At 47.8% G+C, this 23,765-nt stretch overlaps 1 protein-coding gene across 1 annotated transcript in view; it reads left to right on the forward strand.

Annotated features, from left to right (window-relative positions):
• ITGA9 (integrin subunit alpha 9) overlaps positions 1–23,765 on the forward strand; it is a 227,994-nt gene that overhangs the window by 198,464 nt on the left and 5,765 nt on the right. Inside the window, exons 24-27 of the mRNA XM_081160497.1 lie at positions 7,678–7,803; positions 9,656–9,775; positions 13,557–13,658; positions 22,063–22,182. Coding sequence (XP_081016623.1) covers positions 7,678–7,803; positions 9,656–9,775; positions 13,557–13,658; positions 22,063–22,182 — 468 coding nt within the window. The remainder of the gene's footprint in view (positions 1–7,677; positions 7,804–9,655; positions 9,776–13,556; positions 13,659–22,062; positions 22,183–23,765) is intronic.

A 23,765-nucleotide genomic window follows, 5' to 3' on the forward strand; every position in this document is an offset into this window, starting at 1 on the left:
CATGTGAATTCAGAGGAACAGGTGGTAAGTCAGGGGATGGGTCATGTTTACCCAGTTGCCATCAGCTGCGATTGGTGTAACGTGATATGGAAAAGTGGCCCAAGGATGTAACAGAGAACATAAAGTCAGTGATTAACAGATAAATGTCAGATAACACGAAACAGGTGTTATTCAAAAACAAACCTATGCCCCCTTTAATCCAAGTCAATTCAACAAACAGTTTCTAGATCAAACTTCACCCGAGACCCGCACTGGTGAAGACTGCAAGCCTGGCTCATGGGAAGCATGAGCCAGGCTTGGAGTCATTGAGTGGGTTCCTCTGCTGATTTAATCTTCCATTTCTCTTTTATTGGCTCTGTACTGCGTTCAAGGCAGTACACTCTGTACATCAAGTCAGAGACACTTTGGTGACCTTTTCCATCCCCAGAACCCAAGCAGCCAGAGGACAGTCAAGGAATGGGCCAATGCTGGTAGAAAGAGGTCATCTATGCCTTAGTTTGTTAAAAATATACCAATTAGACCACATGCCCCAGGTAAAAAGTGGTTTCTATATTTGACTTGCGCTGATCACCGTCTAGGTAACTGGCCCCTCTGAAGATTTGCCTACAAGGCCCTCCTCCATATCCAGGCCCACCTCTCCTACCTTATTTCTGGCCACTACCACCCAGTGTTCATCCAATGCTTGAGCCATGTTGAACTCCTAGGCTCTAGACTCAAGTCTACTGTTTGTACCTCCATGTTTTTGCATATGCTGTTCCTCTCTGCCTGGAATTACCTTTCCCCTCTTCTCTTCACTCTCTAAAAGTTCCCTTACCCTCCAAGATCCACCTGAAGTGCCACCTTCCAGTCAGGAATGCAGATCATGACAGGAGCTGGCTTGCTGGTAGAAGGAGACATTTGTGGACAAGATTTATAATCACAACAGGAGCCCTGCTTTGAAGTCTGTGAAAAGATAAACAATAAGATGACGGTCCAGGCCCTGGATGGGTGGCTCAGTTGGTTGGAGAAAAGTCCCATACACCAAAAGGTCATGGGTTTGATTCCCGATCAGGGCACATACCTATGTTGTGGGTTTGATCATTGGTCATGGCCCATATGGGAGGCAACCTTTTTAAAATATATATATATCTTTATTGATTTCAGAGAGGAAGGGAGAGGGGGAGAGAGAAATATCAGTGATGAGAGAGTCATTGATCGGCTGCTTCCTACACGCCCCCAACTGGGGATGGAGCCCGCAACCCGGGCATGTGCCCTGACCGGGAATTGAACCGCGATCTCCTGGATCCTAGGGCGATGCTCAACCACTGAGCCACGCCCGCCAGGCGGGAGGCAACCTATTGATGTTTCTCTCTCACGTTGATGTTTTTCGCTCTCTTCCTTTCTCTCTCTCCAAAATCAATAAACGTATTCTTGAGTGAGGATTCAAAAAAACCAAAAACCAGCCCATGATCAAGGTGTGGGTGGGACAGAAACTGTGCAGCTGGGGTACAGGGAAGGTAGAACAGGGCAGTGGCATCCGGGTGGGGATTTTGGGGATGAGGCTTATACCCGGAGTCAAAGCTTACAGGTACAAGACAGGCCACTTAACCTCTCTGGGCCTTAGTGTTCTTATCTTTAAATTGGGGGTGAAAATTAAGGAGACTAGATGGCGCAGATTGCCTAACACATCGCTGATATGTCTCTCTCATACTGTTCTGTCTGGTTACTCCCCACTTCACTCTCAAAAATGTCCCAGCTTGGACAATAAATTATATGGTCACCATACTGATAGCAGCACCCCCTGCACATGGGTGTGTTAAGGATTCCATGTATGCCACAGCACTTAGAATAGTACCTAATGTTAGCTAGTATTATTTCCATTTGTATTTGAACTTAGTGTAGAGATGGGAGATGGGGCCTTAAGCAATGAGAATTGGTTTCCCAGGTGATGTGCTTGGGACATGAGACTTAAAAAACAGATTGGAGGACCTTTATGTCCCTCCAGTCTTCAGACCCAGGGACAGACACTGTGCTAGGGCTGCTCTGTTCTAGGACTCTGGGGGAGACCTGTGTCTTCTCTCTCACTTTAGGTCAGCAAACAACTCTTGGTGGAAATACCTGTTTCCTCTAACCTTTTATCAGATCACCATAGCCTGGAGAGTCTTTAGTAAAAGCTCTAGATGTTCCTGCAAATGATAACATTCAAAACAAGGTGTGGGTTCTCTTTTTTGGTGTCACACCCATGGAATCAGCCCTAATTCATACTTCGAACCCATTATTTCATGAAACGAGGTTTTGCCAGGCCACCTAGAGTGTGATCTTCATCCTTAGACACACCTGGGCCCTTGGACGCTCCTGACCATAAAGGCTCCCCTGACCAAGGCTGGCCAGGACCCTGCCACCAAGTGATGTCCCCATTCTCTTTGGGCTCCCAACAGTTTCCCAAGTCACTATTATCTCTCGGTTTCAACTTGTACAATGTTTTCTTTGGGGTTGTGACAAGGAAAGGGGGTGGGGACCAAATGCCAACAGAAAACCCTCAATAGCTGCCTTCTCCTAATTCAGCCGTGACAGTGTCCCACATCCTCTTGTCCTTTTTTGTGTGTTTGTGAAGTCCCTTTATTCACATTCCAGTAGACATGGACCTCTTCCAGCCCCCAGGGGTCGCGGAAGATAAGCAGCCATGTCATGGGAAGCATTTGGACTCACATAGTCTGGAAAATAGATGAGAAGTGAGTGGGCAGAGAGATGTAGGGGGCAATGGCCACAGAGTCCTTGGCCAGACAAGGAAACGAAGCTTCTGGACATTAGCACTGTGACGCTTAGCTTGTCTGCGGTACAGAAAGAAAACATTACTACCCCTTGATTTTGAGCAGAGAGGGTGGTTAGAACCAAGTTGTGTGTTGAGGGAGGTGGAGTGGTCAGCAATTGCTTATCTGTTTAATGTGACATTAGGTGACCCCATGTTCTAATTAAAATGCACAGATAGTGCGCCAAAAGCTTGCTGGTTTGCTTCCTGGTCCTGGTCAGGGCACATGCCCCGGTTTGGGGCTGGATCCCTGGTAGGGGGCATGCAGGAGGCAGCCAGTCGATGTTTTGCTCTCAGATGCATGTGTTTCTCTCTTCCTCTCCCTTCCTCTTTCTCTAAAAATCTTGTTTAAAAAATTCACAGATCAATAAAGGTAAATTTTAAAAAATAAAACAATGCCCAGATAGTCCTCAAAGTGTGGGATTGGCAAGGAGGCCTACCTTAGTGACTGCATAGGCCACCATCATCATTTTGCACACGAGGAAACTGAGGCCCTGGAGATCTGAATTGGCATAGCTGTTAGGAGGCAGAGCTCGGGCTGAGGCCCAGGACCATCAAGTGGTCATCAAGGCCATTTGTGCCACAGGATTCCTTCACTGGTGCCACTTATGCCCACAGCCAATCACATGACCTAGGACTAGTCATGGAATTTGGGGTCTCTGGTTCTTTATCTGACACCCGAGGCCACGGGACCACGGGACCTCAGAGCTGCCTTCCAGAAACAACATTCCAGGATGCTCTGTTCCCCTTCCAGCCCAGGACAGCATGGGGTGGCCTGGCCTCCTGGCCAGCAGGCACTTTTATCTCCCATGGTCTACGCAAGAGTCTTTTTTTTTTTTTGCCACAGCAGCAGAACTGGGTCACAGTGGAGGACTCTGAGATTCCCAGGCTTCTAGGCTACTGGTTCCTTCCTTTTGACCAAGGTCAAAACAGGGAGGGGTGGCTTCCCTCCACCCCCACCCCTCCCTGACTGTCGCCCCAGCCCTATCCCACCCTCATCCTCCGTATCTGAGAGGCAGAAAGGTGGTCACAAGCAGATCTCTGGAGCTAGACGCCTGCATTCCAACCTGGCTCTGCCACCTGCCATTGGGGGGCCTCTGGCAGGCATCCACGCCCCCCTTGCTTCTCAGTGGGGTAGTAATAGCACTCACCTGGTGGGAGTGAGGACTGGATGCGTTTATTTGTGTAAAGCACTCAGAGCCTGGCACACAGTAGGGCTGCACAAGTGCCGGGTGTTACTGGCGTCTCATACATGGGTACCTAACACAGTGGGAACATGCTTGCCTTGGATGACCCCGGCCGGGACTGTTGCTCAGTGGTAGCCGAGGAAGCGCCTGCGGCAGAACCGGCTGGCCGCAGGCAGCCGCCGCACTGGGCAGCCTTCGGCCTCCCTCGGGGGAGGGCCGCCCCCGCCGCCCAGGAGAAACGCCGCTTTCTTGCTTGAAGTGATTCCCACCGAACCGCAGCTGGGAGTGCAACTGGCTGAGATTTTCATTCGCTGCGAACTCAGTCTCCACTTCCCTTCTCCAGATTCCACTGGGGCCGATCAAATGTCACATCGATCGCATCATGTCATGGTCATCACCCGGTGCGCGGGCCGCCCTGGACACTCCCGGGGCGGGAAAGGAAAAGGAAGTCCTGAGCCAGGCCTCTGCCCGCCATTCGGGGGCGGCTTCGGCGGTTTCTCGCCCCCTGGCCCCGCTGTCCCCGGCTCCCTGCCCTCTGTGCTCAGGTCTTGTGGGGGTGATGGCGCCAGGCCTCACCCAAAGCTTGGGAGTGAACTGGCCTAGGTAGGGTCTGCTCCCACACTTTCTCCTGGCCTGGGGACCCAGAGTGCCCATCCGCAGAGCCAGGAGGAGCCCTGCCTCCTCCCTGACGTTAATTAGGACGATGCATCCTGCAGGACTCAGGGGGCCTGTTTTTCTAATGTGTTTGGGTGGCGGGGTCTGACCATCTCCGCAGAGGAGTGTGTGCCACAGGGCTGAGGACCATTTTCCAGAGGCCTTTCAGCAGACGTCCCCTCCAGAAGGCAAGCGGGGAAGTGGAGACCCAGTGCCTCAGAGTGGAAAGTGATTAAATTAGGAACATGAGCACACGTTCAGATTCTCAAATGCTCAATGAGCAAGCGAAGTGTTTCCCATCTGTAATATGTTCTCTATGCCTCAATGGAGAGCAACCCCCAAATAACCCAGCCCCCCACTCCCCTAATGAGGTGAACTCATTAGTGTTTTTCTCTCTCTCGCCGCATGTCCTCAGGTGAGGATTGAAAAACAAAAAAGATCTAAGCACTTTAGTGAATGTAAATTTTATACCAATAAAAAGTTATAATAGCCTGGCCGGGCATGGCTCAGCGGTTGAGCTTCGACCTAGGATCCAGGAGATCAAGGTTCGATTCCCGGTCAGGGCACATGCCCCAGTTGCGGGTTCGATCCCCAGTCGGGCGTACAGGAGGCAGCCAATCAGTGACTATCATCATTGATATTTCTCTCTCTCTCTCTCTCTCCCTCTTCCTTCCTCTCTCTGAAATCAGTAAAGATATATATATATATTTAAAAAGTTATAATAATGAATTAAATAATATCTACTTAATAATATTTAACCTAATCAGGTAGTTGCATACAGTAGTCCCCCCTTATCTGTGGTTTTGCTTTCCACAGTTTCAGTTACCCAATGTCAACCATGGTCCGAAAATAATAAATGGAAAATTTCAGAAATAAGCAACTCATCAGTTTTAAATTAGACACTTTTCTGAATAGCATGATGAAATCTTGAGCTGTCCAGCTCCATTCCACCCGGGACATGAATCGTCCCTTTGTCCATCAAATCCATGCTGTAGATGTCACCTGCCTGTAGGTCACTAGTAGCTGTCTTTGGTTATCAGATCGACTGTCCTGGTATCCAGTGTTTGTGTCCAAGTCGCCCTTATTTAATAATGGCCCCAGAGCTCAAGAGTAGTGATGCTGGCAATTCGGACATGCCAAAGAGAAGTCGTAAAGTGATTCCTTTCAGTGAAAATGTATGTACATACAGGGAAAAGCGTAGTAGTTTATATAGGGTTCAGTACTTTCTGCTGCTTCAGGCATCCTCTGGGGATCTTGGAACATATCCCCCATGGATAAAGAGGGCCTACTGTACTTACAATTATATAAGAATAATACATTAATTTATATTACTCTTCCTAGTTACACATTTCACAAAAGGATTTTATGCACACGTCCATCTTTCAAGATCAATGTATATTACTCAGACATTGTTTAGTCAACAGATTTCCAGAGCCTATCATCTCCAGTTTATCAATTTATTTGGAATACAGAACATTTTGAATCCATGTTTGATGCTGAAATGTTATTGAAAGAAACACACACCCATTTGTATAACTGCAGTAACTGTATTTCTCACTTGTCTGATAAGTAATTACTCGATGATCCTCACTACATAAGCAGCTTAGGTTTTGCTTTCTGAAATGAGCTTTATTTTAAAATATTTATCACAACTTACAACAATGGCATCCCAGGAGTAATCCCCAAATATGTATTCAATCTCATTGCTTCCTTCCCATCTGTTCCCTCCAGTAACCTCAGAAAGCATCCAAAACCAACTGATTGAGACCATTTCAGGCTGGTATGTCTTCCCAGATTTTGTGGTTCAAATAAAGTAGTTGAGAGAATACCGAATTATGAGATACTTAAAAGGAATAATAAGTTGTAAACTGTGAGAGGTCTGTAAGGGCAACACTCTTCTAATACTCAGTTTGAGGAACTATATCTTCATCTAATTCAGGCCTCTACACTATGTAGGAAACCCTGGCATATATGTTCAGACTGAAGATAAAAAGAGATTAATTTGGCAAACTTGGAGATCTTGTTTTATAGTTCATTATTAAAAAGATTAACATTGTTAGCTTAAGTTGGAAGTTTCTTTATGTAAAAATTTTAAATTAAGCCTGCCATGAATGAGAAATTGAAAAATTCTTCAATAAATTCAAACTATACATTATATCCTACTCAAGGGCATTAAAGGTGGGCGAGTTTAAACAGATGTTCTGGTTAGAGATGGAGTTCTAAACACAATCCTAAATTATGAATGACTAAGTATTAATCTTGCAACTTGACCTTAAGCCACGTCTGAGTCTCCAGCTTCAACCAGTGTGATGTGATAATATATAAAGAAGACCTTGTTTTTCCAATTCCTCAATTTAGGCATTAAAAATAATGTTCTTAAAGAAATCAACACGGGAGACTGTACACCGTTGTTTTTGGTTTCTTTTTTTTTAATGTTGCTGCCACTCAGCATCTTTGCTGCCACTGTCAGAAGCAAAATCGGGTAACTCACCAAGAGCTCACTGGGCATTTAAGCTCCTGCCTGGCTCAGTGTGGTGCCTGCGAGGCTTGAAAGGATTTTAAAACGCTCTAGGGGTTCCATGGAACCCAGTGGACCATGCATAAAGGTTTGGTCTCAGAAGACCTGGGTTCAAAACCGGCTGGACTCAGTGATTGTTGGCAAGTGACTTACCCTGAGTCTCATCTCCCTCCTCCGGACCAAGAGTACGAGTGCTTATCTCAGGGAGCTGTAAAGATGCTTGTAAGTGTGCCTCGGAAACCATGAAGTGTACATCCATGTTCGCCCTGTTTCCTAGACACACCTCACTTGCATGTTGTGTGCCATCTCATCTCGGTTATTTAAGGACAGGGGATCTACATTCTCTCCTGTTGGGCCATGTTGATGCTACTGGTTGTGCCTCGCAGCTCTTCCAACATTGTTGTCCGCTGGAGAACGGACAAGGGGGAACGTTGACCTTGGGCTTGACTCTCACTGCCTCTGCAGTAAGATTCTATGCTCGTGATCCGTTCTTGGTTAGACCCCTCTGACAGATTTCTTTTCATTTTTAGGTGGGCCAAGAGAAGGGAAACTGTTCTTTCCAGAAAAACCCCACTCCCTGCATCATCCCTCAAGAACAAGAAAATATCTTCCACACTATATTTGCTTTTTTCACAAAGTCTGGAAGGAAAGTCCTGGTAAGAATTTGCTTTCTGGCTGGGTCAGCATGGGTGGTCCTTACTAAGAAGGCAAGTCTGAGATGAGAGGCCAGTTTTCTATTTGGCATTTATTATTCCCCCAATCTGGTTTGAATCAGTTGTCTTCGAAAGTCACAAGGACTGTGGTCAGCTCCTGTTTTTCAGCCTGAGGTTTCAATCACAGTGTTCAATTGACATTTCAAGTTCCATTGAATGGCAAAGGGAAAGTCTTTGCATCCCACCAAGCACAGAGCAGTAAAACATTTCCCCAACCAGTAGGAGTCTAATCAAGAGGGATGCTTCTTGTACAACCACTTTGGAAAACTGCTGGGCAGTATCTATTAAAACTGAAGATATTTGTACTCTGCGACCCAGCAATTCCACTCGCAAGTATATCCCCAAGAGAAATGAGTCCTTGTGTCCCCCGAAAGAGGTGGACAAGAATCACAGTCATCTTATTATAGCCAAAAGCTGGGAACAGTCCAAATATCCATCAACAGGAGCGTGAGTAGACACTGTGGTGTCCCCATCCGCTGGAATATCACAGAGCCACAGAAAACTGCTGCCCGCAGCAACATGAACGAATCTCCTAGACGTAATGTTTGGGTGGCGGAGCAAGAGACTAAAGGACACATATTGTGCTATTTCACTGATAGGATGCTCAGCAATAGCAAAGCTACCAGTGGCCATGGAGGTCAGGAGAGGGGTTACTTTGGGAGGAATATCAATAGGATGGGGCGTGAGAGAACCCGCCTAGGAACTGGCCGTGTTCTACATCTTGATCTGGGTATAAGCATATGTAAAAATCTATCAAGGTGGGCCCTTCAGATTCAATTCGTTTGCTGTATGTAAGTAATATCCCAGTTTTTTCCTTAAGTGCACATTTTTAAGGTAGAATCATACGCTTTGCCAAAGCCTCCTTTCCCCGTATCTTTGGTTCCGCCTCTGTAGCTTCTTTTTCCAACGTAGGCGTGTCTCGTAGCATTTTTATTCCTGTAGAAGATGTGGGGCTCTTTGCCACTTGGAGTGGTGGGTTCTTTTACTTATCTAGTGCTGATGATGCAACTAAAAGCCCTTGGAATTGTTAGGCGTAGTGATATCTAGCTGTTGGACAGATACAACTCTTTACCTGGCTGAAAATTTTACCCACCACGTAAAGCATCATGAAGGGATGTGTGTACATTTTGGATCCTGCAGTACAAAAGAAAATTACTCTTTTGTAACTTAAATTTTGATATAGGTTTGTACTGGTAATTCACATATGTTCATGTCCAACATGTGTTTTTCTTTACTCCTGTGTTTTCTTGAGTCATATGACTCCTTTGCCCTCTCATCTGCCCTACCTAAAAAATGGGCACTTTAACAGCTGATAGCTCAATTTTGAAAATGAAATGTACTTTAATAAATACTGCTTTTGTAATTATTCAAAGTGCATATACATTTTGGGGGGACACCCTATATTTGCCGCTGCACAGGCAGAAATTACATAATGCAGGAAGTACATCCTGTGTTCAGAACTCATAAGGAAAACGCTTTCAGAGTATGTAAATGTGTTTCTTTTTAAAAACAGTTCTTTCTCCTTGCAAAATCCGACTTTTGGGTGGGATGAACAGTGAGCTGCTTTCTCCCAGTTGCTTGACTTGAAGACATGTTCTGGTGCCCCTGGGTGGGAAATCCCTCCATTGCCCTCTGGTGGCGAGAAGGAAAGATGGCATCTTCCTGGGCAGTTCCTCGGCCTGGAGTTGTCCTAGTCGCCGGGATTGAGGCACATGGAGCCTTCTGCTCCATCCACCGCTGTGCATCTGTCTTTGCTTGTATTACCGTGTGTCAGTTCTCCGCTTTTTCTTCTCAGGACTGTGAAAAACCAGGAATTCCTTGCCTAACAATGCACTGTAACCTGAGTGCACTTGCTAAAGAAGAAAGTCGTACTATAGACATTTACATGCTGCTGAACACAGAAATATTGAAGAAGGTAAGTCCTGGGCAGCTGCACCCTGGAGGTTCATTTAAAAGCATTTGAATGGGTTTCTTCTGAAACTCTGCCTGCCCCTTTTACAACTTTCTTGGCCAGTACCATTGGGAATTCTTGCCAGAGGATGCCAGGGAAAAATACAAGACCCTCGCTATTCAAAGCGTGGTCCAAGGATCAGCAACATCAGCCTCACCTGGGAGCTTGTTAGAACTGCAGAATCTTGGGCTCCACCCCAGACCTGCTGAATCAGCACCTTCATTTTAACTAGCTGCTGGGCTCGCACATTTTTCGCTGGCTTTAGCTTGCGTCAGAGTCACCTGGAGACCTTGTTAAAACGCAGATTCCTGGGGCTGGAGTCTGAGATGCTGTAGTTCTGGGAAGTTCCCAGGTGATGCCAATACTGCTGGTCTGGGGACCACATTTTAGACAAGGGGTTGGCAAACCTTTGCGGTAAAGGACCAGTAGTAAATATTTGAGACTCGTGGGGCCCTACAGTCTTTGGCCACTGCTCAACTCTGCAGTTGTGTTGTTTAAGCAGTCATAGGCAGTCCTCAAACTAAGGGGCATGGCTGTGTTCCAATCAAACTCTTACCAAAGCAGGCAAAGGGCCAGGTTTGACCCGTGGGTTGTAGTCTGTGACCCTTGTTTAGATGCCACCTTGTTTCAGAGAAGTCCAACTTTGGAACCTCAAAGTCACTTTGCTATTATGAGTTTATCCAAAGTAGTTCATAAAAAAATACCTCAGTCAGTGAATCGGTGGCCCTTAGAAAGTCACACAAATTCTCTATGATTTATTTTGACAGAAGAGCTGCTGAGTACGAAAGGCCACATCCAACAAGATGCTTTAAAAATAATCACACCCAGAGATAAAACTAAATATGCATGTTAGCCACAGAGATTCTATTTATTTTCCTTTGGCAGAACTAAGCGTGTCAGTCCGTATAAACCTGTCAGTGTGTGAGTATGAATATCCTTAGGAAAGTCATTCCAGTGTTATTTTTTAAATTAAGCATGGCAGTCACACGCTGCCCTGAGCAATCACGGGCAACAGGGAATACGGGGTGTTTTCCCCACTTTCCACATGGATCCAGGGCAGCCCACACACACCCATGGAGAGCCCTGCACAGTTCTGCTGGCTCTGGTTTCCTGGGGAGGGAAACAGGTTTGGGGCATGTCGGGCTCACATAGCAGAGCTTCCCTGATGTTCCTGTCCCCTGAAAGAGGACAGTGTTGGGAGAGGACCTGGACGAGTTAGAGCACCACAGGCCTTCTGTGGTTCCAGAGGGAGTCTAGAAGTCCTGCATCACAGCAAGTGTCTCCCTGGCCTGGGTCCCCAGGGCAGGCGACGGACTGTGATTGTGTAGACTTACCCAGCCTGTCCGTTTGCTTGAGAAATGGCCCTGGTGACAGTTTTATTCCCCACTGTCAACCGAGCCCTGACGTTGGCACCGATGGCGGGAAGCCACCCTGACTCTCCTTCACCCTGAACCCAGGTGGCCGCTGCTCCTACGTCTGTTGTTGGGCTTACCTTACGTGCCGGGCCTCCAGCCTTCCGTGCACACAGCTCTGTGGCCTGACCTTCTGCAGCTGCCTCTCCGTGATCCGTGGAGACCCTTGGCCAAGCAGCATGTCCCACTGACTGCTGCCCCCACGGGCCATGCGGTGCAGTCTGCGCCCCGAGAGAGCAGAAAGCCATGGGGTGTCATGCGGTGTTGCAGAGTCATTCCCCCTGAAAGGGCCTTTCAGCAGAAACTCCAGGCCTAGAGCGAGGCTGACCTGGAGGCCAGCTGGGGCCCCAGCTGCTGCTGGAGCTGGCAGTGTCACGTCGGTCCCCTCCCTCGGGAGCCGTGCGGGAGATGGCTCCAGGAGCCTCCAGCTCCCTCAGGACGCGGCGCGGCGCCAGCCTTGTGGTTCCCCTTCGCCTCCAGCCTGTTTATTTTCCTTTGACCTCAAGGTCTGGCCCCAGACAAGGGAATTTGAGGTTTTATTGTTTTGACCTTAAGTTTGCATTTGAAATGTAGGATCTGCTTTTTAAAAAATTATCAGAGGGTTTAGATTTCTTTGAAAGTGTTCTGGGGCCACCAAGGCCTGTGCTGAGGCGGGTCCCTCGTCTGCTCAGCTTTAACTTGGACAGTTAGCGTCCTTATTACAGTTATTATTATTGTCATGATCAATCCCTGAGATGATGATGATGATGATGATGATCCCAGATTGAAAATATAGTATATCCTGACACATAAACCCACAATTTATAAAACTATTAAAATTGGTGAAAAGGTTATTTGCATACAAAATTATTTCCTGCTTAATGTGAGCTAACTGGAGCATTACCTTTGAGTGACAAGCTTCCCGGAGCATTTAAAATATGTTTTATTGCCCTGGCTGGTGTTGCTCGGTGGTTAGAGTGTTGGCCTATGCGCCGAAGGGTCACGGGTTGAGTTCTGGTCAAGAGCACATACTTGGGTTGCAGGTTTGATCCCCAGCCCCAGTAGGGGTGCATGCAGGAGGCATCCAATTGATGTGTCTCTCTCACATCAGTGTCTCTCTCTCTCTCTCTCTCTCTCTCTCTCTCCCCCTCTCTCCCTCTCTCCTTTCTCCTCTCTCTCCCTCCCTCCTTTCCTTCCACTCTCTAAAAAGCAATGAGAAAAAAAATCCCCGGGTGAAGATTAACAAAATATATATGTATATTTGTGGTTTCTTTGTCAGAGGTGAGCAGAGCGTCCCCTCGGAACTGCTTCCCATAGAGAGAGATCTCCACTTTCATTTTGGACGGTGGGCTTAACCAGCCGTGGGCCCGAGTTGGCATCTGATACCTGCCTCCTTGCATGGCAGGCAAGCTGAGCAGATGTGGGTGGGGGCACTGCAAGACACCTGGCTGGCAGAGCCCCAGCTATCCCGCAGGTGGGATGCTAAGTGCTCCAGTTGTCTGCCCTCTGTTTCTACCACCAAGGCCAGGCTGCCTCTCTGCTCCACAGTTCATCCGCACTGGCCCAAGGTTCTGGCCCTTTCCTAAGCCATATTTTGCCAACCTGTCTTTTTCCAAATTCCTTCTCCATCCCTGCCTTGGAACCATTTTCCCATTTTCTGGATCAGTGGCTTTGACTCTGAGCCCACACCGAGGCTTTTGACTGCGTCTGGCTGGTGGACTCTTCCTGAGTCTTAGAGATGCTCATGCCCATCCCAGCCCTGTCTCTTCAGGCATAGCCCAGTCTGTAAGCAGATGCTTCCTGCTTTCTCATGTCTCCATCAGGTACCCTCTTTCCATGGTTAATGGCTTTGAACCCAAAACATCTTCACTGAAGAGCAAAGAAAGAGTTAAAAGCAACTCATGGGAAGGGTTTGAGGGCTGTGGTCAGGGCAGGAGGATGCTTGAGAATGTAAATCAGATGCCTGCTATGGAATGCCAGGCCTGGATTTGTTTTACACAATTAAACAGCTTTATTTATTCTCTACTCTTTGTGACTATGTCAATATCAATATCCAAATATCTGGCTCTTTGAGCTTGGAAACCACAGCACACATACTTGCATGTGTTGATAATTGGCAAGACTCCTTCGTTTTTCAGCATCCACCGTGATGTGAGAGATTTCTCAAGAGAAAGACTGGCGATCTCTGTTTATGTGGGTGCCTGGGAGGGGGAGGTATCTGATTCAGTGATATAATTTTTGTCCGGTCCACGTGGAATCTTGGAATTTCAGTTCTACCTGGTACCCCGCCATTGTCAAGGCCCAGCCACTGTCACTGAAAGATCTTACAGTGAACTGTGTTGTTCCCTCCACAGGACAGTTCATCTGTCATCCAGTTCATGACCCGCGCCAAGGTGAAAGTGGACCCTGCCCTGAGGGTGGTGGAGATCGCCAGTGGGAACCCAGAGGAGATGATGGTGAGTCAGCCCCACACCCCCGCCACAGCCTCCGCAGAGGACGAGGGAAGCTGGGTGACTTGGTGCTGGAATCTGAGCATAGACATGGTTTCTGAGCCAAGATGTCAGCTTTGTGGTAGACCCAAGACCATGCCTGCCCCGGCTCCCAGGCCCCCGTGGGGAACCTCTGCGGTCTGCCTGTGTTGTGATAGCAGCGTTCCTTAGAGGTCCCTCACGAAGTGAAAGCTCCCTGCTATGACCAGCCAAAGGAGAAATAGTCTGGAAGGACCCTTGACAGGGCTTGGATTTCCACCCTGAAGCCAAGACTATTTTTACCCGCCGCAGACCTTTCCCTGAAACCTCATCAGCCTTCCCAATCAAATCTCTCCATGGATAAATACTGGATAAAAACAAGTTGCTTGAATAACTTAAGGAGGTCACATCCAGATTGCCAGGTCCTAGAACCTTCTCTTTCGTTCTCTCCCTACCCCCTGGCTTTCCATAAAATGCAGTTGGCATGCCGGCCTCAGAGACGTGGGAAGCTGCAGAAACCAGGCCACTTGGTTGTGCGGGATTTTACTGCCTTTTACTGGGGCGGGGAGGGGAGGCTCATCCTTCGACTCCCACACTCGGATCCCAGGCAAATGGGAAGGGGAGGCAACAGCCTGTAGACCGGTTTTGCCCACAAGCGGGAAAGATGCTACCTTTCTGTGTCTCCTTCCCTGGAACTTGCCTCGTCTCAAGGGAGACTTTACCCTCTCTTGGAAGAGTCAACGTTGCTGTGGCAAATTTACAGAAGTGATATGCTCATAAAGATTATTCACTTACCAAAAAAAGATTGTTAACTTATTTTCTGATAACAGTGGGGGCTCAGAATGTTCTGGAAGACCACAGTGTTCCCAATCAAGGGCTAATAGAAGCGCCCTGGTCAGATAGCTCAGTTGGTTAGGGTGTCCTCCTAATACGCCAAGGTTGTGGGTTCAATCCCTGGTCAGGGCACATACAAGAATGAACCAATGATGCATAATAAGTGGAACAACAAACTGATGTTTTTCTCTCTCTTCCTCCCTCTCTCTGAAAAAACCATCAACAAATAAATTTTTAAAAAGAGCTAATGGAAGTAATTAACAGGTTTCCTACAGGTAGAATCCCTTGTGTATATTTAAAAAAAAACAACCTATCCCTGGGAACATGGCCTTCCATGAGAACACTGAGCTGCGTGTGGGATGCAGGAAGACACTGCTTAACATCCCATTGCTGGATACTGAGTCATCTGCACGCCCCCAAAATACCACTTCCAGTAATTACTCTTCTGTTTTGAGCCCTCTGGTGATATTTTCACTATCAAGAGTTCGTTGGAAGAAGCTGTCATTTCAACTGATTTTTTTTTTTTTTCCTTCAGTATTCCCAAGAAAAAAGTAACACCTATCGGCACCCCACCGTGCCCCGTCCTCCCTCCTTTCCGAGGCTTTGCCTTTTCAATCCGTGAGCTCTGATGAAGTTCTACAATCTGTTCTCAGCTTTCTTGGCAGGAAAAAAAAATCTTTTCTGAGAAGGAAGGTTTGCCTTTTTAGAACAAACACGTTCTTTCCTGCGTGATCCTTCTGAATGCCTGGCTCTTTGTCAGTTGTCCCTCTGAGGGGAAATTTCCATAGAGGGTAGCCACCAAATTTAAATCAGGCAAAATGGCACAGGATTTTAGATTAGGCACCAAATTGTTATGGCTTTGGAATGAGCAGGAAATGTGCTTGCAGCCAGTATGGAGCAGGGTGGGGGTGAGAAGAGGAAAGAAATCAGATTTGTTGTTGTTAACCCCACCCAAGGATATTTTTTCCATTGATTTTTAGAGAGAGGAATGGAGGGAGGGAGGGAAAGAGAGGTAGAGGGAGAGGGGGGTTGGGGGACATAGATGTGGAAGACACATCGATTGGTTGACTCCTGCATACGCCCCGATAGGGGCCAGGGATCGAACCTGCAACCCAGGTACATGCCCTTGACCAGGAATCAAACCCGTGACCCTTCGGTGCCCAGGCCGATGCTCTAATCACTGGGCAGCACCGGTCAGGCCTCAGATCACATCTTGATGCAAGTTCCTTGTCTGGTGCACCCATCACTCAGTTAGTAGTGGCTCTTATTGCACGGAGATGGCAAGGACAGGATGGACCATTTGATGCGATTAGCTCCTGTCACTCTCACATCAACCCTGCAAACTAGGCGTTATTACTCCCATTTTCTCTTGGGGAAACCGAGGCTCCAGGAGGTGAGGAGACTATCAGCTTGAGGTGCCACAGCTTGTCAGTGGAAAAACCAGGAAAAACAGGCCGGGTCGGCCTGTTTGCAAGCCCCGAGTCCCCCTCAATCCCTTGTCCCTCTGACCTGTGCTGTCCCGCCACCCCGCGCCCGCAGGAGGTGGGAATCAGAGCCTTGGGTGCTAAACAGCCGGTCCTTTGTCTTAGGAGCGCCCCTTGGCTCTGGTAGCCCCAGAAGCACATCATGTTCAGACTTAGATGTCTGTTGACTCTGGCACTCTTCCCTTTGTGGCCAGGTCCCTAAGCAGATGCAACCTACTCATCAAGAGGAGATCTGGGGCTCCTCCAGGGCCCTGGGTAGCCTGAGGTCAGTGAGCTGCATTGTCTTCCCTCCAAACAGAGGCTCTGAGGATTCTCAAGAGGAATTGAAATAAAACCTCCCAGCACAGTGCCTGGCACGTAGTAAGGTCTCAGCAAATGTGACCCATTATTAATGACAAAGGAATTAGCACAAGCCCGGCTTATTCCTCTGCAGATTCTAACAGAGCGAGGAATGGCTGCACCCGGCCCGGGCAGGCACAGACGTGGTTGACATCTCTGTTTATCGCAGTGCGGACTTACAGCGTTGATCTTGCCAGATGCGGTTTATTTTCTGTTCATTGATGTCTCCAGAAGCCTCCCTGCTCCCCCAGGCTGATGTCTCTCTGGAGGCTGTGTGCTGAGAGCCATTTAGACATGGTTCGGTGGAGGACATTTCTCCCAGTCCCCGCACCCCCCCCCCCCCACTGGCAATTAGGTGTAATCAGAAGCAGGTGAAAATTTCCTTCCGCTGTCCCAGATGCTCTTCTCTTTCCACTTTCTATTTTACATGGATTCCTTCCCTCTGTGAGGCGTGGTAATGTTCACTGCAGAGAGGGTCTTGCTGTTGTGATTGATCTTTAGCTGAACTTCCCCTGGTGGGGGCGGGGGGAGTGGTACAGACTGAACTATGCCCCCAGCACTGGAAGCCCTCCGTCCAGCCTGGGCCAGGTGTGCCCCACTGTGGTCCTGTCCTCAGGTCTTATGGGGACCTGAGCATCTCCAGCTGTGACATTAGGCATATTTGCAAGGGTCACAATGTGGAAGCTTCCAGAAGTGAATGAAGCACTGTGGTTTCGGTTCACCAGCTGCCTCGGACTGGAAGTTGGCTCCTGGTCATTTCCTGACGCCAGCTTGCCAGCTTCAGGTGCATTAGACTTTACAGCAGCAGACAGGGTGCCCGGTGCCATGCCATCGCCCCCGGCTGATCTCTGTCCTTCTCGAAGGCTCTGTTGAGGCAAATGCTCCCTCATGCTTTTTTCATTTTCTTGTTTTAGGAGTTGGCATCCAACACATAAGCCCTCCAGCTTCAGACAGCGGCCATGCCGCCATCCATCCCTTCACTGGTCACAGCCTCTGCCTTCCCCATCTCTCTGCCTCCTACCACCTAAAACCAGCAGACCTCCCTTCATCCTCAGTCTCTTTTTCTCTCTTCACACCCAGAAGCATGGGTCTCCCCTGGGGAAACCACTTCCCCTGCAACCCTCTTTCTGGGGCTGTTTCTTTCCTGATCCCCCCTTCCCCCCAAAAAAAGTTCTCCCTTCTAATCTATATCCGTTTTGCAGCTAGAGTCCTCTTTGCAACCATGTCACTCCCCTGGGGAAAACCCTCCATTGGTTTCCCATTTCTCTTAAGATAATAGCTTGTAATTTTTCATGTGGCTCCAGCCTTTCCCGACTCTCCAGCCTCATCTCAAACATCTTCCTCTGGCTTCCCGTTCAAGCTGCTCCACCTACGCTGTCACCCCTGCCAAACTCACTCCTGCCACAGGGCTTTTGCACATGCTGTTCCTGCTCCTTGGAATGATACTCCCTCCCCTCTTTGACTACATAATTAACTTCTGCTTATCTTTTAATTCTCATCTCAAGCAGTTCTTCAAGGAACTCTTTCTGACTGTCATGCCTTTCTCAGTCTTTTACAACATGCACCTCTCCCTTGGGGCACTTTCCAGGGTTATAATTTTGCATTTATGTGTCCATTTGGCCGGTATTGTCTACAAGCAGAAAGTTCCATGAGAGCCAGGACTGCCTGTTGTATTCATCAATGAGTTCCCCCGGTTCCTGGCAGTAGTGGGTGCTACATAGACATATGTCAGATGGATGAATGGACAGATGGGTGGGTGGATGGACCAACAAATGAGTAGGTGGATGGGCAGATGGATAAATGGATGGCTAGAACTTTTGCCAAAGAAATAACATTTGCAGATATATTTTTGAAGTGGAGAGAAGAGAAGCACAGTCAGACTTCAGCTTCAAATCCCATCCTCTCTTTCGTTGCGGGCTGAGTCCCATCCATGCTTCCTCTAACGCTGTGGTAGAAAATACTGGCTTTATTAATGTGTGCATTTGTGAATCACATCATGAATCACTACCATGGGTTAGGTGCCGGAGAGCATGCCTTTGCACCCTTGTTCCACGGGAATTCACAGTCTGCTGGGGTCTGCAGACGGGAAGATACATCATTACCTTTCAGTGAAAAGAACTTAGAGCTGGGACTAGGAGCTCTCGCTGTGGTTTTAAAACTAAGCTTTGTGGAGCCGGGGTTTCCCTTGAGCTGACTCAGAGGCTGCTGGGGTTGGGGTGGGGGTGGGGGGACAGGCTTGGGAAGGGGGCTGAGCAGGCAGGGCTCTGGCTGCCCATCCTCTTTACAACTAGAGAACCCACATTTTTCTGTTTTATGCATTGGGATGCTACAGTAGTTTTTCTCTGCTAAAAGAGGTTAGAAATTGCCATGTTTCCAAAAGCTCAGAGAATGATGAATTCTGCTGAGAAGAGAGAGACGAGTGGGCAGGCTTCTCGGAAGAGGAGGTACTGGAGCAAAGCCTCTCTTTTTCATTTTTTTTAACTTGGCTTTAAATGTTCAGTTGAATTTTTTTTTTAATAGTAAAAAAGTAGAAATGAGAAAAAACACCCATAATCTCAGAAACCACCTTTCAGTTTTACATTTTTCTACCTTTTTTTTTTCTGCAAAGCTGAAGTCTTCTACATATTAAATTGATACCCTGACTTTTTCACTTAACATTATAACATTTATTAGTTTCCCCCATGTTATTATCATGTTTTCAAAAGTATTTAAAAGTTGAAAATCTGGCAAAAACATGTCCTTCCAATGGCATCTTGGAGCATTTGCCATCCCCTTTCTACTTAAGTGCAGTCATGGACCAGCGGCCGTGGCCTCAGCAGGGAGCTTATTTGACATGTAGAGTCTCAGGCCCCAGCCTGACTGGCTGCTTCACAATCTGCAGTGTAGCCGGATTCCTTGTGGTTCTTGTACATATTAAAGTTTGGGAACAGGCCAGTTGGTTGAGCATCGTCCCATGCACCAAGAGGTCGCCGGTTCGATTCCCAGTCAGGGCATGTGCTCAGGTTTCGGGCTCGATCCCCAGTAGGGGGCGTGCAGGAGGCAGCTGATAGATGTTTCTCTCTCATCAGTGTTTCTACCTCCCTCTTCCTTTCTCTCTAAAATCAATAAAAACATATTTAAAGAAAAATTAGAGAACAGTGCTGGTTTCAGACGCCTGCCTGACCCTCTAGGGCCCAGCTTCTGTGAAGTTACATATTTGCCCATAGAAGACAGATAAGTTATAAACAACTTTTGCCAGAAAAGATGAAAATGATTTCTTTCTAGCCGAAAATATAATCCAAAAGGTTATATAATTTATTGCCCTCTCGGCCATTAACCAGTTTCATATCTGATTTTAGAATTCTTTTTTCGTTTTTCTGTGACTACACATATAGTATTCAGATCCTTCTGTGAGCTGGCTTTACCATCCTCCTGATTCCCGCAATAATGGAATTAAATAAGTCTTTAATGTGTATTCACTGTATTTTTGTATGAGAGTTATGTTTTAAATTTTTTTAAATCACACTTTGACAGCCAGATTTATTGTCACCATTTTTAATAGCTCTGTAGTATTCTACCTCACAATGGATCGTAACTTACTTATCTATTGCCCTGTGGTTGGATGTTTAGAATATTTCTGCTTCTGCACCAATATAAATAATTCTGCAGTGAACATCTTTGAATAAAACACTTTTTCTGTGTTTTATGTTTCTTACCTTTGGGTAAATTTTTAAGTACAGAATTCATGGATCAAAGGGTAGGAACATTTGTAAGGTGAGCAACATTGGAGTTTGTCAAACGGACAAGAACAGAAGAGCATTCAGGGGGACAAAAAGCCAGGTCTTATGGGAGAGATGACTCTATAATTAGCCAGAATGTCATGAATGCACATCCTGCGAGGGGCTGAAAAGGTGGGAAGGAGACTGGATCGTGCAGAGCCTAGTACCCTGAGCTACAATATATATTCAGTGTAAAGGGAAGCCATCCGTGGTGTAAGCTGAGAAGCTACACAATGAGACAGCCGCAGGGAGGCCTCCCCAAGGCTCCGGAAACAGTACTGGTGAGAGAAGACCAGTCCTGAACTGGGGCAGTAACTGGGAGTGGAAATGAGGACAGAGAGAAAAGGTGCTTAGAGACAGGTACGACCACAGCTCATCAGTGGTGGACACAAGACCTGCTTGCCGTGTCTGTCCCTGTGATCCATGCTGCCGTTCCTTCCTCCGGGTTTTCATCCAAGACGTGACTTCCTAGAACAGCAGGATGCTCGGATCTTCGCCCACAGAGGAGTTTACTCAAGTCGTGATGTGCGGGAAGCAGCTCTGCCAAAGCAACTAGCACACGTCCAAGAAGCTGACCGGCATCACTAAAAACAATAAAAGATGAAGCACGCATTCCGGGGAAGTGACGGCGCATTCTTGTGGCGTTTGCCAGACTAAACTATAGCGGAATCTCTCACTGTGTCTGTGTCCACGAAACCATACCTCCAGCGTGGCTTCGCTGGGATGAAGGGGGGCAGGCAATGTCCTTGAGAAGCCAGCACGGCCACCCAAAGGCCTGGCCTTTACATCTGAGCTCACAGCCTGTCTCAGTACTTTGCCGTCAACAAGAAGTTTCTTCAGACCCCATTTCACAGAGGAGGAACCTCAGAGGAGCGTCTTGGTTCCCTAAAGTCACCCGTCATGGCCAGTAATGTCTCATAGTTCATCTGTACAAGACACCACGAGAGATTCTGAATGTGGGAGATGATTCGACACACAGCTTTTTAGGGGCAAGAACCCAAAGGCATGAATGTGACTTTAAACACGGGACTCTCTAATCTGAACCAGGTAGAAAACAGCAGGCTTATGATGACAGACTTTACGGCCCATTTCTGTCCCACCACCTCCCAATCCCAAGTATTCCTCCTTCAGCATTGCCTAGTGTCTGAAAATCATCCTTTGTATTGGCCCCTAAGTGGGTAGGCTAGATAAATAAATTGTGTCTTCACACAGTGCGACACTATCCAGCAATGAAAACAAACAAGCCACAACCCGGTTGAGTCTCCCAAACATAATGTTGAATTCCAGTTATATCGAGGGCACAAGCAGGTGACGCTAATCCAGGCTCTTAGAAGTCAGGGTAGTGTTGCTCTTGGTGGGACAGGTGACTGGAAAGGAAAGTGAAGGGAACTTCTGGGGTGCTGGTCACATTCAATTTCTTGATCTCAGTATGGATTACATAGATGCATTTAGCATTCAGTGTGTGAAAACTCAGTGAGCTGTGCTCTTAGGTTAGGTATACTTTTCTCTATGTAGGTTAGATGTCAATAAAAAGTTTTTTAAAAATTAAAGAGTAGCCAACCATGCATATCCTCAAAAAAAAAAATCTCCCTGCCAGCAATGGTGATGCTAATCGGAGCACCTCCATTTGTCAGGGGTGAGCTCTGCCAGGTGCTGTGCTGGGGGTCTACCCACATGATCCCCTTGAAGTCTCTGGGAGATGCTGTTCTGCCTGGTTCGCAGATGAGAAAAATGAGGCTCAGAGAGGTAAAGGACCTGACCCAAGGTCACACAGCAAGTGGGCATGTGTTGCAAAGAGGCCTCATTTCCATTCCCAGAGCGACTGCTGCGTTTTGTAGTCCGTTTTGTTCCCCTCGTCCTCCTGTGGGGGGGAATGCTTTCTGCCCTCGTTCCCTCCAAATGTCAAGCCCAGGCTGGGCGCCATCCTGCCAGCGACACTCCGGCGGGAAGCGCCCTGACTCTCGCTCTGCCTCCCAGGTGGTGTTCGAGGCCCTGCACAGCCTGGAGCCCCGGGGCTACGTCGTGGGCTGGATCATCGCCATCAGCCTGCTGGTGGGGATCCTCATCTTCCTCCTGCTGGCTGTGCTGCTCTGGAAGGTGAGTCTGGCGGCCGCGGGTCCCCGTGCGGTCCCTGCCTGTGGGTGCCCGGCCCTCCTGTCCCACCAGGGTCTGAGCCTCTGGGAAGATGATCCTGTTGGAACTTCCTTCACGGCGCAGGGACAGCAGAGGGGGGGCAGCGTCCCCTCAGGCAGTGCGTGGAGCCCCAGCTCCTGAGGCCATTTACAGGAGGATTGGACCACCTTAGAGGAAGAGCAAAGAGCTTCCTCTCCTTTTTTCTTGCCTTCCCACCAGTCCTGACATAGGGTGGTGGGGACCTAACTCAAAACAGGAGCGTGGGGAGCAACAGCTGGGACTCGTGTGGTTTACCGTTTACTTGAAAGAGAAAAGCCAAGCGAAGGGACCGCAGGGCAGCTCATTGTTTCTTTCCCGTGTGGCAGATGAGACAGGTGTCTGCCCGCACGGCCTGGCAGCTGATGGGCCGCAGGTCCCGCGTCCTGCCTGGGGCGCCGCTTCGTAAGTCCTCAGACCCCGTGGGGGTGCGTCGGTAGGTGACCCAGGGCGTGGACTTCCCTGCCTCCTTCACCTGGAGCACCTGCGCATGCCTTGGGTCTTGCCTCTTGTCACTTCCTCAAGAGAAAGGGGTGCCCTCACCCCTAAGTCTAGGACGGGCTCTTTGCCTCACTCTCAGAGGGCTGGAGTCCTTATACCTCTGTGTTCCTCGGCACTGGCGTCAGTCATGGGACGGAGGCCTGTCTCTGCCACCGGCCAGCAGTGTTCCTGGTGAGTGGGGCCCATGTCTGTTCTTGTTTCCATGGTGTCCCCGCCCCTAGAACAGCACCAGGGACCGGAGCTGGGACTTCCTGACACCAGATCCCTGCTTTTCCAGAGTTCCAGGTTTCAGACGCAGGTGGAAACAGCCTCTTACATTATTATGAATTGACACTTTAAATTTAAATAATTTACTTCTTTGGGATTTCAAAATAATTTGTATTTACTGTTCAAACATAGTAACATATCAATGAGGGGGGAAAGTTATAAAACGCTCAGGAGTCCACATCCCAGAAATAATCATGGTGAGCATAGAGTTGTCTCTTCTTGACCTTTTTTTCTGCAAATAGACATAGACCAGGCATTCTCACAGCATTTACTTATTTTTGAGTAGTATGTTACATTTTCCAGTAATATACTTGATCTACTCTCAGGTATAAGACTCTAAAATAAAAGCATTGGGTTTAATTATTAATCTGAAAAAGTATAATAAATATACTTCTTTCCAAGAAGTCTAGAAACACAGAAAAAAATCGTGTTTTTATTGCACATTTTTCAGATTGAAAGTTGGACTGATTGCTTTAAATTTAGAGATACTTCGCCTGAAAAGGTGTCTGGAAGTTAAAGAAAAGTATATTGAGCCCTGGCCGGGCAGCTCAGTTGGTTAGAGCGTCATCCCGATACACCAAGGTGCGGGTTCAATCCACGGTCAGGGCACATACAAGAAACAACCAACGAATATATAAATAAGTGGAGCAACAAATCGATGTTTCTCTCTTTCCCTCCTCGCTCTAAAAATCAAATTTCAAAATAAAAATGTAAAAAAGAAAGAAAAGAAAAGTATATTGAGC

Source organism: Miniopterus schreibersii (genome assembly GCF_964146895.1).
Source record: "Miniopterus schreibersii genome assembly, chromosome: 15".
Taxonomy (NCBI): Eukaryota; Metazoa; Chordata; class Mammalia; order Chiroptera; family Miniopteridae; genus Miniopterus; species Miniopterus schreibersii.